The 17,757-nt window shown below is 55.0% G+C and overlaps 3 protein-coding genes across 6 annotated transcripts; 2 read left to right on the forward strand and 1 right to left on the reverse strand.

Annotated features, from left to right (window-relative positions):
• The first annotated feature begins 27 nt into the window (after positions 1–27).
• Positions 28–515, forward strand: ANAPC11 (anaphase promoting complex subunit 11). Its single transcript, XM_049812311.1, has 2 exons — positions 28–188; positions 270–515. Exons 1-2 carry the CDS (start codon positions 80–82, stop codon positions 413–415), a joined length of 255 nt encoding a protein of 84 aa, XP_049668268.1. The 5' UTR covers positions 28–79; the 3' UTR covers positions 416–515.
• A 110-nt stretch (positions 516–625) lies between these two features.
• Positions 626–1,415, forward strand: NPB (neuropeptide B). Its single transcript, XM_049812310.1, has 2 exons — positions 626–1,004; positions 1,246–1,415. Exons 1-2 carry the CDS (start codon positions 786–788, stop codon positions 1,372–1,374), a joined length of 348 nt encoding a protein of 115 aa, XP_049668267.1. The 5' UTR covers positions 626–785; the 3' UTR covers positions 1,375–1,415.
• Positions 1,416–6,248: 4,833 nt separating this feature from the next.
• On the reverse strand, positions 6,249–17,745 carry PCYT2 (phosphate cytidylyltransferase 2, ethanolamine). 4 transcript variants are annotated; one of them, XM_049812446.1, is made up of 14 exons: positions 17,643–17,740; positions 16,994–17,082; positions 16,076–16,237; positions 14,140–14,206; positions 13,555–13,639; positions 12,436–12,480; positions 11,425–11,601; positions 10,926–11,064; positions 10,215–10,297; positions 9,952–10,029; positions 9,140–9,205; positions 8,812–8,877; positions 8,237–8,325; positions 6,249–7,542 (listed from the first exon to the last, which is right to left on the reverse strand). In XM_049812446.1, exons 1-14 carry the CDS (start codon positions 17,732–17,734, stop codon positions 7,452–7,454), a joined length of 1,329 nt encoding a protein of 442 aa, XP_049668403.1. In that variant the 5' UTR covers positions 17,735–17,740; the 3' UTR covers positions 6,249–7,451. The 4 variants fall into 4 exon arrangements, with proteins under 4 accessions (XP_049668403.1, XP_049668400.1, XP_049668402.1 ...); XM_049812443.1 differs by lacking the exon at positions 11,425–11,601; XM_049812445.1 differs by lacking the exons at positions 11,425–11,601; positions 16,994–17,082 and having other exon boundaries at positions 17,643–17,745.
• Positions 17,746–17,757: the final 12 nt, after the last annotated feature.

Consider the following 17,757-nt stretch of genomic DNA (forward strand, 5'->3'; position numbering starts at 1 on the left):
GCGCGGGAGCCTGGCGGGGCGGGACTTCCGGCGGGGCGGGGCGGGGCTGCCGGCGGGGCGCGGCGCGGCGCGGCGGGCGATGCGGGTGCGGGTACGGAGCTGGCATGGCGTCGCCTCCTGGCTGTGGGTGGCCAACGACGAGAACTGCGGCATCTGCCGGATGGCCTTCAACGGTTGCTGCCCCGACTGTGAGTGCGGCGGGGCGGGGCGGCCCCGGGGGCTCCGGACCCCCCGCCCGGCCCCGGGCTGACGGTCTGTCCGTGCCGCAGGCAAGGTGCCCGGTGACGACTGCCCGCTGGTGTGGGGCCAGTGCTCGCACTGCTTCCACATGCACTGCATCCTCAAGTGGCTGAACTCGCAGCAGGTCCAGCAGCACTGCCCCATGTGCCGCCAGGAGTGGAAGTTCAAGGAGTGACGGCCGCGCTCCGCCGGTACACCGGCTGGCTGCCGCCGGGGCCGCTTCCCGCCGCCGCCGCCCCGCCCTCAATAAACGTGCGGCCGCCGCTCACACCCCACCCCCACCCCCGGTGTCCGGTGTCTTTCCGCGCTCGGGATCGGTGCCGGGGGCTTGGCGGGTCGGTGTCGGGACGCGCCCCGAGGCTTCCCCCGGCCCCGGCGGGCAGGGCCCCTGGGCCACCCGGGGGCGGCTGCGGGGCCGCCGGCGAGCACCTCCTTCCCCGCGGCCCCCGCCGCCCCGGGAGGGCGGGCCGCGCGGCGGGGGCGGGCGCCTGCTTATAAAAGCGGCGGCGGCGGCGGCCCCGGAGCGCTGCGGTCCCGCCGGCACCATGCGCGCTGCCCGCTGGCTGGGGCTGGCGCTGCTCTGCCTCTGCCGCCCCGTCGAGCCCTGGTACCGGCCGGCGGCCGGGCCCCACCACTACTCGGTAGGCAGAGCCTCGGGGCTGCTCTCCGGGCTCCGCCGCTCCGACACCGGCGGCACCGCCGAGCCCGGCCCCGGTACGCTGATGCCCGGCTCGGCCCGCCCGCCCGCCCGGCTCCACGCCGCGGTGAGTACCGGGGCCGGTTCGGGGGACAGGGCACGGTGGGCGCTGGGGCTGCTCCCGCTCCCCACGGGACGCTGGGCACAGTTTGTGCTGGGACCGGGCACCCGGCTACGGGCACTGGGACGCGGTAGGTGTGGGGTCCTCCGGCTGCTGGGCACTGGGGCGCAGTGGGGGCACCTCCGCTCCCTCTGCCAGTGCCATGTTGCTGGGGGATCCTGGTCCCTGTTGATGGTCTCCCCTGCAGGCGCTGTGCGTGACGGATGTGGCCCCCGAGCCGCGGAGCTGCCGGTTGCTGCCTGGAGCTGCCGGCGCTCTCCAGTGCAAGGCGGACGTGACCGTGTCCTTGGACCCCGTAGCGTGTGCGGATGCCTGAGCCGGCACTGGTGGCTCCGTGGTGACAATAAATGTGCTTGGGTTGGCTCCATCGTGTCTGTTCTTGCAGGGGAGGGAGGTACTGTGGGGTGGGGGAAGCCCACCCAGGTCTGGGGAGCTCGGGGCTGCTCAGCCGTCCCCTCCCTGCAGCTCCGAGCCCTGCAGAGCCTTGTCTGGGGCCGGAGCTGCCCCAGGTTGGGCCGGACAAAGCCAGGACCGGGCTGTGCCCTGGGCAGGACATCTCACTCGGGGCTCCAGAGATGCTCCAGGTGAGAGGGCAGTGACAGCCTGGTGGGGGGCACCTGGCAGCAGGATCACAGCGGGACCTGAGCACAGTCCCCAGCCAGTGGCTGCGTGGGGGCCCCTGGGGAGGTGGGCAACCCCATCCCATGTTTCCTCATGGGTATCGCAGTGGGGAGTCTGGTCAGCCGACTGAGCACCCACCACCTGCCTCTTGCCACCTGCTTCGGCTCAACCTCTGGGCTCCACCATGCCTCTGGGACCCACGACAATGCTGGCATGGCCCTGGCCTCACAGCCCCACTGCCCCTGGCCCCCTGTGAGCACCCATTTCCCACCCACCCCCCCCCCAGGTGCCGAGGCTGCTCAAACACCCATCAGGGAAGATCACTCCATCGCAGCCAGCGAATTGCCACCCCGCTGGCAGCCCCAAGGGCCAGCCTGATGCCCATGGTGTGAGCTGCGGGGAGCAGCAGGAACCATTGGGGCTTTGCTGAGCGGTGGATGACCACAGGCAGGGCACTTCTGTCCCCACGTCCCCCAGCCAGGAAGGGCCCTGCTGACCCCCTGCACCGCAGGAGACCCAGGCACAGCCCCTGCCTGACACCAGGGCACCCAGGCTGTGCTCCAGCAGCAGAACATGGACTCAGTGACAAGAGTGGGGCAGCAGCAGCCCCCCAATACCAGCTGCTCCTGGGCAAGGGCACCCCCCCCACACCAGGCAGCTGAGAGGGGGCTGCCTCTTCCCCAGGGGTCACAGTCTCTGCCCCCATGAAGGTTGCCAGGGCCCTGCCTCACCTGGCAAGAGGGTCTTGCCTGTGGCGGACACTGTGCCCTTTATGAAAGGACACACACACACACACACACACACCCCCAAGTGCCCCTGGCTGTGATGCACTGCACCCCACAGGACTTAGCACACCTGCCCTGGGGTGCTGTATGGCTCCATTGAAGGCTGCCGGTGCCAGTGTCTTCCTAGGAAGCTTGGTGGGCACCAGGGCCACCAACCATCACAGGGGACACAGCCCGGCATCCCTGCCACAGCAGGGATCGGCATGGCACCATAAGCCCCCACTGGAGCTGCCACAGGGTGTCAGCGCCCACCACTAAGCTCAGCCCCGTCTCTGAAATCCTGTGGGCACCCCAAGTGCTCCGTCACCTCACGACTGGCCGGGCAACTGCAGCAGCAGTGGCGTTGCCATGCGGGTGTCCCAGGTGCAGCCCTCCTACTGCCCACAGCGGTAAGGTGCCAGCTAGGCACCAGCCACTGTCCTGGTGCTGAGCTCCCGCCTGGAGCCACCACGCATCGGAAGCAGTTGCAGAGCCCCAGCCCTCCGTGCACAGCAGGACCAATGCGCTGCGAGGAGATTGTTCCAGGCTTTGGCCAGGGTGGCAGTGGCCTACGGTGATGCTCCGGGGTCTGTTCACCCCATCACCCCTTTCCATGAATTGCTAACGGGGCCCTGGGGGACGAGCCCCAACCCCAGCCCTGCTCTGGGGGCCCTGCACCCCAGCAGGGTTTGGGCTGAAGCTGCCAGCTCCCCTTAGCAGGGTCATGGCTGCTCTTACAAGATTTAAGGCACCTGCTACAACTGTTCCAGTGAATTAGTTCCCATTAGAGAAACATCACACACTCGCTGCAACCTGCATCGCAAGGGAGGGGGCCTCCTCGGGCTGGGTCCAGGAGCCAGAGTTCTGATCTCCTGTGCTTGGGTGGGGTTGGAAATAAACCCCCTCAAAAAACAAACCACAGAAAATAAGGAAAGTCACAAACTTGACATTCATGCCTTTCCCCCCACCCCCATTTTAACTCCACGCTCATTTTTGCCTGTGGGACTCAGGCTGTCAGTAAACAGAAGCTTAGAAGAAGGGCCCAGAGGCACTTGGAGAAAGGAACATCATATGCAAAAGTTTTCAGAGTAAACTCAGAAACAGCTCTCAGGAGCCCCAAGGAACAATAGCTCCACCGCGTGCCAGCTGAGCAGGCAAAGCTGACGTTTCCACGCAAATAAGTTATACCAGCAGGCAAGTACCCATGCATGGTGACAGCAGAAATAAAGTACTTTTGTCATTTTTTAATAACAACAGTACCTGTTTGGGTCCCAGAGGCAGCTCATTTACATGCAGATGCTCAGCCTGGGGCACATGTGTCACCGTGGCCAAGTTGTTTGTTTTTAACGACAAACTCTTCTGCTGTCTCTGTGGGAGGGGGGCTGCGTGCTGCAGAGGGGTTATTTGTGCGCTCGGCAGCCGCCGAATCCCGGGCAGGGGCCAACAGCTCAGAGTCACGATTACTCTGGGGGCGAGGGGCGACTGTGCCAGCTCCGGGCAGCAGAGCTGATGTGCACCAAAGCAGCGGGGTTTCAGCAGGAGGGCGCACAGGGCAGTGACGCAGACTAGAGCGGAGTACCGGCTCTGCCCCAGCGTGATGGGGTCCCAGCACGTGTCCCCTGTACCCCACAGTGGGCAAAGCCTACTGGCCTGAGCCACTCTGCTCCAGGCCAGGACTCACCCTGTTTCTCAGCCCACTCCCGCACCCCAACTGCGGCCGGGACAAGGACAGGGCTCAGCCCAATCTCATAGACCCTCAGGGCAGCTGAGACCCCAGCCAGCTGGTGAAGACCTTGGCCCTGTTTTCCGCTGGGGTGTAGCTGAAACAGGGCACAGTCTGCAGCACGAGCCGGCCGGTGCAACCCACGGAACGGCCGGTTCCGTCAGGGGCGAATCCCCAACCTGCCCAACATCTGCAGCAGCTGTTGCCTCTGGTCAGGAAGGAAAAGCCCTGGTCCTGGCTGGAGAGCTGCAGCAGTGCAGCCTCTGCACAGCAGCAGCAAGGGTTTGCCTGGACCCACTGGGAGGGAGGTGTCCGTTCCCCAGACCCTGGGGAGTGTCTCCAGCCAGGCAGGGGTCACATCAACAGGCTTTTCACCAGAGTCACCATCCCGCCGCCAGCCAGCAAGGCAAGACAGGTGTTACCTTCCCAGAGAGGAAGCACCTTCCTTCTTGCCAAAAAGGGCAGCAGAAGTTTGGGATCACTCACGCACCCCCCAGGGCTGCCCTTTCCTCTCCTCCAGCTGCAGAACTGCCCACAGAGCACAGCCCCGCTGCTGGAGAAGAGCCCTTTCGCAGAGCACCAGCACCCCAGGGAAGGGAAAGCCCAGAGAATGATGTGGAGCGCAGCAACCAAGGCTGGGACCATCCAGGTCTCAGAAGCAGCTTTGGGGCTGCGTTGCGGTTTAACCCCAGCCGGCAACTAAGCCCCCCACAACTCCTCACTCCCTCCCCCACAGTGGGATGGGAGAGAGAATTGGAAGGGTAAAAGTCAGCAAACTTGTGGGTTGAGATAAAGACAGTTTAATAGGTAAAGCAAAAGCCACACGCACAAGCAAAGCAAAGCAAGGAATTCATTCACCACTTCCTATCGGCAGGCAGGTGTTCAGCCATCTCCAGGACAGCAGGGCTCCATCACGCCTAATGGTGACTTGGGAACACAAACTCCATCACTCCAAACATCCCCCCTTCCTTGTTCTTCCCCCAGGTTTATATACTGAGCATGACATCATATGGTCTGGAATATCCCTTTGGCCAGTTTGGGTCAGCTGTCCCAGCTGTGTCCCCTGCCAACTTCTAGTGCCCCCCCCAGCCTCCACACTGGTGGGGTGGGGTGAGAAGCAGAAAAAGCCTTGACTCTGCGTAAGTCCTGCTCAGCAGTAACGAAAACATCCCTGTGTTATCAACAGTTTGCAGCACAAATCCAAAACATAGCCTCATACTAGATACTATGAAGAAAATAAGCTCTACCCTAGCCGAAATCAGCACAGGCTGTAAGGGACAGCTGGGAGGAGCCCAGGACGAGCGGACACAGTCACAGCATCACCCGTGCTCAACACGGTGCAGGGATGGGACTGCTGTGCTTGCTGCAGGCACCCAAGGGGCTCCAGCTACATCAGGAGAGGACGGGAGGCTCCGAGTTCTCCAGTCCCTCCCTGTGCCCGGTGCTCAGCAGTGAGTGTTCCCACACAGGTGGGTGTCTTGGCTCATCACAGATGACACACTCATTACTGAAATGCCAATATGAGACCACAGGGTCTGGGATTAGCACCTACGCAACCGTGAGACTCCGAGCTCCACAGCTGATCTGTCCCCACCACAGCTGCTTGCAGATGCTGCTTTGGCATTGCAATACACCGCAAACCATCAGCAGAATAGTTCAGGTCACCTCCGCCTTCCATACCCACCATGGTTATGTGCCCGCCAAACTGCTGAGACACTCACCTTTCCAGTGCAAATTCTGCAATGTTGCAGTCCAGAAAGCATAAAACCCCAGAACGCAGAAAGACCTCTTCACACAGTCTAGCTCAATTCTCTAGTGAATTCAGCAAAAACCTCCTCTCCCAGTGAGAACAAACAGCTTCTAGCCAGAGTGATCCCTAACACCTGCGCCAGAACAAACCCAACGTGCCCCAGAGCTCAGGCTGGGCGGCCCAAGGGCAACAAGCTCGTTCTCAGGCCACAGCAGCCTCTCCCCAGCTCCCATCAGAGCTCCAGGGAAAAAAGCTGCTGTAGAACAGAGTCTCCAGCCAGCAGCCTGGCCCCTTTCTGCTACCCAGGCTCAAGCCCCAAAGAGACCAACACACAACTCTTCAACATTTTATTAATGATCAGCAACAAAAGTTTACAACAGAGAGGACAACAGAACTGGCATGGAAGGACCATTCAGCACAGTACAGGGAGCGGCCCAGGACACCCAACACAGCACCCTGGAATGTAAGAGGCAGAAAGGGGCTCAGCCCAGCACCCGACCTCCTCAGGCCCTGCACCTCCCCCCAGGGGCACGCATGCTGCATGTCAGCCCTCAGAAAACAGCAGTGAAATTTCAGCTTACAAGGCCCTTCCCTTAGGTAACCCGTCAGGCACAAGGTGGACTCTGGCCGCGGCAGCAAGCAAGGCGCTGAGCACAGTCTACATGCAATGCCAGGTCCTGCTGCCTCGAGACAGCAAGAGCCTTTGGCAAAAGCCCCCAGGGTTCCCATGCCTCGTGTGGAGAAATGCCTCAACCTGCCAGGGAAACTGCAGAACCGAGGGTCCCTGTGCCACCAGCCACATGCCTCTCAGCAGCCGCCACACCACTGCCTGTTATTGGGGCAGCAAACAATTCACTGGCACCAGTCACAGCGGAGAGAGGCTTTATCCCACTAAACCCAAAGTAGCTTTGGGTCTAGTATTCATGCAGAAGCAGCAGCTGAGAAGAGGCAGCATGAGAAACCCTAGAGCACAGGGCCTGTTGGCACCTCCAGCAGGCAGCACACTGATGGCCCAGTGTCCCTAACCGAAAGCTTGCAGGAGGAACTGCGGGTGCTGTGCCCCTTCCCCAGGGAGGCTGTTCTCACCAGTCTGTCCAGCAGCCACCACCACCACCCGAAGGGCGGCTCTGGAATGGTCAGGACAGCCAAACCTGGAGGGGCAGAGGGGGCCTGGGTGGCTGCTCCATTTCCCTCCCTGCTAAAAGCCAGAAATGGCAGAAGGTAAAAGCACATCAACATGTTAAAACATTAGTTATAATTAAAACTGTTTGTGTTTTTTTTTTCCTTTTGTCAAATCTCCTCCTGGGAAAGGGGACGGGAGCTGATTAACGGAAGAAAAACTAGGCAGCAGGATCCCGACTCGTTATGTCTGCATAATTAGTGCAGGAGGAGCTAGGAGACAAGAGGGTAGGACAGCACATCCTGCATGCCGGCAGCGGTGTCCCCGTTCAGGGGTCCCCTCTCAAAGAGCTGTCTGCTCCTCAGGAGGGTGAGACTGCGGCACTCTGCGACCCACGCATTGGCTTTCTGCTGGCCTAGTGCTTCTCCTCTTCCAGTCTCTTCATGGCCTCCAGCACAGCCAGCTCTTTTGCTTCCTTCTTCTGGTTCCTAGCTTCAAACTCCAGCCTGCATCAATCACAAAAAGCCACAAGATTCTCATCCCTCTGTATCTTGAGTAGACTAAAAGGACCTGGAGCAGGGTAGCACTGCTTTCTCCTATGCTGCTTTGCTCTGAGTACTCCACAAACCTCACCAGTAACCCTCAGACTCCTCTTCAAGAGCCAGCACCCAGAGCTTCCCACAACTGTTACCATCACTTCAAAGTCCCAGGATCCCAGACTGGTCAAACACTACTTACTTCTCCTTCTGCAGAAGACGCTGCTATTGCATGCTTGGTCTGTCCTGGGACAGATGATTTAGTGCCGTAATACTAAAATCAAATTTACCACTGATCTGAGCCAAGGTCACTGAAGGTGAAGGGCTCAGGCCTGAAAGAGCAAAGCTCTGAAAGAAGCAACATGCTTCTCTCCCCAAGAATACAGCAAGGAAATATTATCATTAATAGAGGAGGAGGAGGAAAAATAGTAAAACGTGCTGTGAAGCACGTTCTGACATACTAGAGTTTAGCTGGTCCTTTCCCTGTACAGTCCAGTCCATCCACATTCAAGCAGCCTGCCCAAGCTATGGAAGATGAAGGACCAGTTCACTGCCTCTGTGCCTTTAGATAACCCCTTCTCTTCCTGTTTGATCCCATTAATTAGTCCTCAGACAAGCTGGACAGAGTAGTATGCAACAGAACTGGGAGATGAAGAAAGCCAACCTGTTCTTGATGATTCTTTGCACAATTAAATCTGTGGTGAGATTGCTGCCACTGTCCACCAGCTGGAAAATGCCACGTCTCTTCGGTTCCTGTAAACAAACACAGCAGACTCGGCGGTGAAAAACACACAGGACCTCTGGGTTTACATGCTCAGTAGTGACAGCTGAGCAGAAGTCATGGCAGGTCCTATGGGCACTCAGCCAGGCACAACACCAAATGATGTCCTAGGAGGCAGAATAAATAACTGCAGAAAGCAAGGCTTCACGTATAGGGGAGCTGAGCAAGGCTGCCCAGGACTGGCATAGAGCAAAGATCACAGGATTTCCCACTTTGCCATGAAGGTATCAGAAACAGGCAAAACAAAACAGTGACTAAAAGAATGGAGCTGAATGATTCACAGGCTCTGCTCCAAGTAGCTACCCTCGGGGTGGATGAAAAACATCATCACCTGCCAAGGACTTGATTGGGTAGCATCCTCTGCAATACAAATTCTCAGCTCAGGAACACAAACAAAGCCATGCTGTATCTATCAAACGTTGACAAAGAAGCATGGACAACAGCAGCTAGTAGCTTACCTCGTATGGATCAGAACCATCCTTATCTGGCACCACCTCCGTCATCCCATGACACACAAGTGTTACCTGGAGAAGGACACAAAATCACTGACAAGATCCAAAAGATGACAGGGACTCTCCCTGCCACTGCACTCACTGCAGCATAGCCTGGAAATCAGCAAAGCCACCCCTCCAGCACCAGGCTTGGCAGTGCATCTGGAGCTCCCTGTAATCCTGCTGAGTAGGACCAGCTGTCTTCTACACCCCTGTGTTTTCCTGCACCACTTTACCTCCCTAAGCACATCACACACCAACATCTTCATGTCCATCTATAGGCAAAGACTCTCACCCTGAAGTGATCCAGCAGATCAGCAGTGACAGCGTAGGGGGCTCCAATCACCACTTCCGAGACGTACTAGAAAAGAAACCAGGTGAAAGTCCAGATTTGGAAAAAAAACCCAAAAAAACCAAGCAAACAACAAACCAACCAACCACAAAACCTCAAACCAAGAAGACAAAATAGAGGCCAGCCTGCTTCCTAAACAGACTTGAGCACATCTTCTGGTCATAGAGTTTTAGATGCTCAAAATAAGGGAACAGGAACAGGAAACTCGTTGCCTGCTTCCTAAACAGACTTGAGCAGGTCTTCTGGTTATAGAGTTAGGAGCTCAAAACAGGAAAGTGGGTTTAGCAGCCACTGCTTGAATCACAGCATCTTTTTGTTCCACAAAAGAATATGCTTTCTGGTAGTGCATATATAGCAAATCCAAAAGTTAATTGCTCAAGGCACACGTTTCTGGGCCTCCCCACATTTCTTTCCCAGGAATTTTCTCCCCTGCTGCAGGCAGCAGAGTTTTCTACAAGAACATGGCTGTCTGCATACAGCAGAGCAGCACTCTGCAAGGCATCCTGCCTTTTCATGGCTGGTGGAACAGAGGTGGAAGAGTTCAATAGCTCAGGTTAGCCAGGATGACACAGAAGCCTAGTCATTCTTCCTGAGAGCACACCAGCACCTCTGGCAGCCTAAAGGGATCAGTCTTGTCTTCACCTTCTCAAGGCACACCAAAGAACTCATGCAAGATTCTTGGCTACAGGTGAACACCACCCAGCTCCAGGCAACTTCTGGAACAGCGCAGAGGCACCAATCCAACAGGCACTTACCCTACAGGCCAAGACACTGAGTGTTCTCTCATGGATGTTCATGATGGGATAGTTCTTCCCTTTGTAGCGATTTACTTCCTAAGGCAAAGCACCAGGCACAATTAGAAGAGACACAAACCAACGCCCTTTCCCTCTCACTTTTTCCCCAACATGAAAATCCTGTATTGGCCAATACATCCCTTTCTTGTCTTCCAGAGCATGACCTGCTTGTTTCAGAAAGAATAGGGGCCACGCTGCTCTGTCTTTGGACGTTGTATACGGACCTGATCAAAGTGCAGCCCAGCAATAATGTAGGGTTTCTCTGCCAGCTGGTGAACCTTCTCCAGGAAATCCACATGCCCAATATCTGTAGACCTGTTTAAGGAATTGAAACTAATGTGGAAAATAGGTAAGACAGTAACAGATGCACTGAAAGACCACAGTGGGAGACAGGCATCCCAAGGATTTTATTTTTGCATTACTCGTTGCCTATGTCCTAAGAACAGTTGCCTCCTTCCTCCTCAGGCTCTACAGGTTCTGGGCAAAAGCCAGACACCTTTTCAGTGCCACCTCACATGGACTCAACTTTGCCTCTGTCCAGAACCTCTACCTGTTTCAGGTGTTCTGGGACAATGCCTCCATGACTGTCCCAGGGATGAAGCATCTGCTCCAGATGCCCTGTGCAGTCACTTGGTCTATGACAGCCCGTCCTCAAGAGGGACTAGGGTGTGATTACTAGAGCATGGAGAGCATCCAACTGTCTTCCTGAAATCCTCCAACAGCCACAAATCTCTCTAGAGAGGAGCAATAGTTCCTTTCTCAGTGTCCTATGTCTAAGAAACTGCCAGTAACAACTCCTGCCTCCTCCCTCACATGCACACCTATAGAAAAGAAAAAAAAGAAGAGGCAAATATCCTAATCTGGTGCCTCAAAACATGAAGACATCAAACAAAAAGACCAATGGTACTTTCTTGACAAAATAGAGTTAAGGATACGGAACAGGTCAAAGGCTCCAGCCACATAGATGATAGTGTCTCCTGGCTGTGGCTCCTTCCCTGATGCAAACTGGATGATCTTCTGAGATGTCTGTAGGAACTGTGAGACGCCAGTCCAGGGACTGTGACCTTTTGGCCCCTGGGAAAACACAGACCGCACACATTTCCTTTTCAGGCTCCAGGAGGGGGTTTGGACAACACACAAATGGAGCTGCAGGCAATTTGCTAGCCTTAACTTGCTAGCAAGCATCACAACTCTTAGCTTGCACTTGCTACATTCGTGGCACCAAATACTTATGAAATCTCACAAATGCTGGTTTTGCTCTGTCAAACACAGCCTAAATCGTCCCCTCAACAGCCACCTAAGGAGATGCCAAGAAACAAGCTCAGGAAGGAGGAAGGCAACAGGGCAGTCTCGGATTTCCAGGAGAGGCAAGGCTTACTAAGGGAGACAACACACAACCTACCTACGCTCTTCTCAAGCTTTAAGGCAGCCTACCCGTTCGCCTGGCCGATGGCGTGCCAAGCCGGGAGGGGATCGCCCACAGCTCCAGCAAGGGCCAGGTCTCAGCGCCGGTGAAACCAAAGACGGAGCTTTGTCCCCGCCATGTGGCAGTTTTGGAAACAGCCACCGAGTCACCCGCTTCGCGCCGCTAAAGCTAGCTGCTCTACAAGACTTGAAAGAACCAAGACAACTCAGCTGAAACCAGGGCAAGACATACAAACGGCAGCATGCAGAAGGGGGGCTCAGCTGACAGGGGACATGCAGGGTGCCTGGTGCCCCGGCATTCTCCCCACCTCCAAGCACCAGGAAACAGCCACGCTGGAGCAACAGGCCCTGTAAAGCCTGCTAAGAAAACCCAACACGGTGGGGAACAAAGAGGATGATTCAGCCTGGTCAGCAAGCCCCCTGTGAGTAAAAAAGACTTAAGCTGTAGGTCCAGGTGGTTGTTCATCAGGGACAAGCCAACACCCACAGAAAAAAAAAAAAGGGGGCTGACAGCTTTTTAGAGGTAGCTGGACACAGCAGCAGAGAACCCCAGGAGGACTGCTCTGCTACTTGAAGACCAGGCATGTGAAATCTGCAGTACAGCATGCTAGCTACGTGACTGCTACACCAACACTTCCCAGACCTAATGCAACACCTTTAAAAACAAGAGCACTAAAAGGAGCAATCACAGAGGCTGTCCCTAGGCTGGAACTGCAGGCACTTAGGTCCCAAAGGGAGCAGCAATAAAGAATTTACGAGCAAGCCAGAAAAACAGCAAAGGCTCAGTGGGTGCAGCAGTTCTATGTGCTGCGGAAGGACAGTTCACTCGCTGGCCCTGTGCGGCCACACCTGCCTATTTCACTGTCTACGGCAGCTACTTTATGGGGGCAGCAGACATTTACTGAGGTTACTACTAAATGTGGGGAAAAAAACAACCCTGCAACACAGGCCAGAAAGCACATTTGGAATCCTTCTCAGACAGGACAACAACCAGACGTCCACGACCAGAACTCACATTACCTTCCCAAAGTTGTCAGTGTGCTTCCGATAGTCTAGGTCCTCATCCTGAAGGGAGATAAAGAGTCAAAATGTTTAAGCACTTACATAGGTCATCCAACCAAGAATATGCTTGTGTGTCGCAGAAGTGCTGGGAAGTCCAGGCTCAGACTGCATGCCATTGATCCCTGGCACTGAATGCTGATGAACTAGTTAATATCTAAACCACAGTCGTGTCCCAGCATGAGTCAGATGAAACATGTCCTTATCTGATCCCAGCCTGGCACCACACAGTGATGGTGGTTCTTGCCCAACCTGCAGACCTGATAACATTGCACACTTACATCCTCCCTCAACTACGTGAGCCCCTACCAGGACAGCGTCCCTCCTTCTTCCAAAGACACTCCACTAGAGACAGGTTTAGATCTCTGCAGACAGCTTGTGGCACTGTGCCAGATCTTGGTGTGAACTTGCATATTATGGCTAAGCCAATCTAACAGCTCAGCACACTAGAAGGATCTCCCTCTACCCCCGAATTCTCTTGTGGATCCCTTGCCTTGTCCCTGCTGTTACCTAGGTCCTTCCATTCACTGGACTGCTTGTTTACCAAATCAGTTCAACTCATTAACCAACATAAAACTACTTCCTTTATTTTCCTTTTGTTAGGTTAGCTATCTACCAGGTAGTGTGCTGAAGAGACTCAAGAAAGGTCTGATAAGACTAGAGACAGCAGAAGGCAGAAGCATGCAGCTCAGTGGGAAGGAAGAGGACTTTCCAATTCTGGCAGCACTGGGCTGACAGACCAATGTGGCTGCACTATGTAGTTTCACCCTCGGAGAAGCCATAGGCTAGCCTGTAGTCCCCATAACATTCCTAAAGCCCACACCAATCATGAGGGATGGTAGCTTTTATCCCCCCCCACACCCTTCCAAAGCAGCATGGGCTGAGATCACACTGTGATCTCAGACAGGCTTAAGCAAACACAAGCAGGTTGTTTTGCTGCCACTGCCCATAATCAGCTTTCCAGTTCTCTGTGCACCCAGGAGCCAGACCCAAGAGCTCTACTGCCACTTGGGACAGCAAAATCAAAGAGGTAGCATATGTCCTGGACTCCAAACTCCCACCCAAAGCCCTCTCACTCACTATGTTGCTGTGGTGAGCCTTAGTCATGAGCAGCATGCGGCCAACGAGGTCAGTAGTGGACACACCTTGGGTGCGTTTGCATTCCCTGCAGGGAGACAAGCAAAGGATAAAGCAGAAGCCTCAGGAGCATATGCCTCTTTCTCTTCCCACCATTACCACAGGAACACCTGTGACACCTGATAAATCCAAACCAGGGGCCATCCTGAGAAAGTCTTCCTTCTACCTGCTCCTGATATAAAGTATAGCATCCATTTGCTGAGCTTCTGCATCTTCTTCACACCACAGCAACTGCTCATATGAGGAAAACTTACCTTGCACAGACTTCCCAACAGAGCTAACTCCCCATGAGGCTCCAAGGCCAGAACTAGCATCTGCCAGGAACAGGAAGGCCCCACCAGTTAGATGCTAGTCTGCAACACTTCCTGGAAGCCAAAATGGTGGGAGCAACTGAAGCTCTGACACATGTTACAGCAAAATTAAAGCATGACCTGAAGATAGCTGTCTTTCATCTGACTTCCCTTTGGGGCACAAAATCCCAGAAACTCTGCCCAAAACAGGGTAAGAACGTAAGCAACAACAGGTTACCTGTATCGCCCCGCTGTCTTCACTTCCTCATAGGTATCCTTGCCATCTATTGTTAAGGTGATGTCATCTGCAGAGAGATAAAAGCCTCAGAACTGTGCCCCAAGCCTTCCTGCACAAAAGCTGTTTTAGAATGACAGCAGCCACAAGTGAACAGGTCCAGCACATATGCCAGACTAGAACTCCTGCATTGGGAATCCCTGTGCATACACAGGGGATACATTCTGCATCCCATGGAAATGCCAGGGGTTTGCAAGACTACCCTATCTGTGGAGACAAGCATATTCCTGGGTGCTGGTCCACTGTTTTTTAGATAGTCCAGAAGATCCGACCCTGTTGCCCTTGAGGTGAATTCAGCAGCAGGCATGACTGAATTATTGTCTGAATGACAACCAACAGCTACCATCAGTCTCGGTGTTAAAAAGCACCTTAACTTCTCTAGGACTGGTTTTAGCCATTGAGTTCATGTTACAACTTCTTCAGTTGATTAAACAGTCCTCCAACAGCCAGTTCTACCCCTCAGTGATGGCACTTCTACAGTGACATCAAGCTACCCTTTTACAGAATTAATTCCTGTTCATCTTTGGCATGGTTCCCAACTCTACAGAAACACCTCTCACCTACTTTTAGTGATAGTATAAAATCTTTACAAGTGAAAGCTAAGCTGGCTTTCGTTTGGCAAAACAGTCAGTTTACAGTGCAGGTGCTGGCAGCTCACAAGTGCTCTCTCTCACACAGTAGGGTGGCATGCTCCGGGCAGCAGAGTTGTTCTTCTAAAATCCTACACCCTCACCTCAGGGTACAGGAGAAGAGACCATACTGCAAGCAGAGGTCTGCGTGCCAGGAGAGGGAGAAACAGTGGGTTTGCTGCCTGTCACCTTCCCAGCTAAGCTCAGCTATTTCAAAACTTACTTTTTGCATAAACACAACCTGGCAAAACTGCAGCATGCAAGGGTATTATTCAGGTAGGAGCGCTGAATGATTTGGCAAAGGGGATAAACGCAGGGCAACTGGAGCAAAGGCCACGAGTACTCCTCTGTTGCCATAATCCCTCACCAAGTCTAGTAAGGGGTCATGTACCCCAAACACATTCAGGGCAGGCAAGTTAACAAGGAATTTGATAATCACTCTGTCCATGTGAAAAAACATATCTATCTTATAGAACATTAATAATTTATTTACATTTAATTAAATACTTAGCTTATCGATAGCAGGTGGCTGGTATCAGATGAGGAAGGATACATGAAATGAGTGCAAAGGCTACTCCTGATTAAACTAACAGAATACCTTCAGAGGGATAGGGAGGAGGTGCTGAGGCTGAATGAACACAAGAAGCAGTTCCAGGAAGGGACAGAGTACAAAAGCAAGAATGTTTCCTCAGAACACTGGTTCTCTTCAGTGACTGTAAACTGAAAAGTGTTCATAATAAGAACTAGGTCTCTGACCACACGGTCAGCTAAGCCCTTGAACAGCTTATTGGCTGGATGAAGAGAGAAGCTTTTCAGATCTGATCTCATCCCAGTATAAGTAGATATAAACATGATTGTATTTCCGCACACTTACCTGTTGAACAGCATTTTTCATGTTTAAGTTTTGCAAATTACTTTCCCCTATGCACAAATTTCTGCTGGTGCTAAGGGCAACCTCAGGATAATCGTCAGACAACGCCTTTCACCTCCGTAAGTGAAAGGGATGCTTAAAAGCAAGGGATCTGGCCACTCTTAGGGTGCCTAGCACACAGACGTATTTCTCCAGAATACCAGAACAGGAGTAGCCATACCGCCCAGTGCAGCTGTTGGTAAGGCAGACCTCTGTACGCAAGGTATCCCGATGGCCAGCACCGGCCAGAACATTCCTTACTTTGCAGCAGGGAAACCAAGAGCACGCAAGCCCTGGAGGGCCTGCGTTAATACAACTGTCGCCTCAGTATACCACTCACCACCATGCACACAGAAGTCGCAGTTATATTTGTCCAGGGTTTCCAGTGTGGTGACATAGGGAGCTCCTGGAGCAATCTCATCCACCCACTTGATGGCTTGCACCATTTTGTACCTCTCCTCCTGTGTAAAGACAGGGGGGCCCTTGTGCTTGGCAATCTCCTCTGGGCGAGAAACAGAAAAACCCAGTTAGAAGCATGTACTACAGCTACGAAGACTCTCACCTACAGGAGCCTCTTCACTGCGGGCTTATACTCAGCTTGGAATTGGTTTGTGGTAGAGAAGGAAGCCCCAGCTAGATCAGAAAAGATTTTAATTTAGTTGCATTTCCTAAGTGCATAACAAAGGCCCTGGAAGTCACTCAGAAGGCAGAAGGTCTCGGTGCCTCCCTGTACCCAGATACGTCCTGTTGGGGGGACTACCTGGGCTTCCTGGCAGCCCCCGAAGGGAAATTCCCCTTTTAAGCAACAGCTTCATGCTAGAAAATATGTATCCATAAACCCATTTAAAATCCATCTTCACACGCAAGAACTAGTTCCTAGCACTTAACTTCCAGATAGGCTTGAAACGAGTTTTTCTCCACACAGTAATTTGTTTTGGAATATCAGTTCTGCCGTTTGCACCCAGCAAAACCAGACTGATTTTCAACTGGTTCAACTGTTTTCACAGCACAGAATACAGCTCACCTCTCAAACGAAGCCTGCAAGCTCTGAACTACCAAACCCTCGCTCCGGAAAGCGTGAAAGGGGTAACTCCACTCCCTTACCCAGGGAAGACACTTTTCTTTTGGAGGCTGCTGCTCCTTGTGGAGACGCAGGAAGAAGCCTGCTTTGTATCAGAGCATCTCCGTTCTCTCAGGGCTAACGTTGCTGGGCGATTCTAGAGGCAGCACGAGGTGAAAAGCTGAGAAAGCCTCTTACCATCTGTGTGGACTCCAACAATCAGATAATCTCCCATGGCCCGAGCCTGGCGTAGCTGGTTCGAGTGGCCATAGTGCACCATGTCATAGCTAGAAAGACAACGGCCCCGGTTCAGTCTGGGGACACAAGGATGCACTTTGCCAGGAAGGTGCAGGAGGTGACCTTCCCCACGGGCTCAAAGGTTTACAGTCCCTCCGCTATCTCTGACCGGGCAGGACCGCCACCTTCGCAGCCGGCTCGTCGGGGGCAGGCGGCAGCACCCCGGCACGCCGCGGCAAGCCTGCCCCAGCCGCGGCCGGAGAGCGGGGTGCCGGTCCCCCCTTCTCCGGGGCCGGACGGCAGCGCTGTCCCCAAGGCCGGCCCCAGCCGCTCGGGACGGCCCGGCCCGGCCCAGCCCGGCGGCCGCGCCGGGGCCCGTGCGGCGGCGGCTGAGCCCGGGGGCGCTCCCGGCGGCGGAGCGGTCGCGTCCTGCTGCCGCACGCACCGCGGCGAGGCGGCGGCGAGGCGGGGAGGGACCTGCCCCGGGGCCCGGCCCGCCGCCGAGCCCGGCCGCGCCGCGGTCACAGAGGAACCGGAGGCACCAGCGCAGCCAAACACCGTTTTTATTTCTCCGGGCGCCGCGCCGCGCCAGCCCGCCCGCCCCACTCACCATCCGTCGCACCAGACGCGCACGGGCCGCTGCGCCGCCGCGCCGCCCGCCGCCGGGCCGCCGCCGCCGCCCGCCGCCCCGTTGCGCAGCATGGCCGCGCTGTCACCGGCGGCGC

This window comes from Accipiter gentilis, chromosome 10, assembly GCF_929443795.1.
Source record: "Accipiter gentilis chromosome 10, bAccGen1.1, whole genome shotgun sequence".
Taxonomy (NCBI): domain Eukaryota; kingdom Metazoa; phylum Chordata; class Aves; order Accipitriformes; family Accipitridae; genus Astur; species Astur gentilis.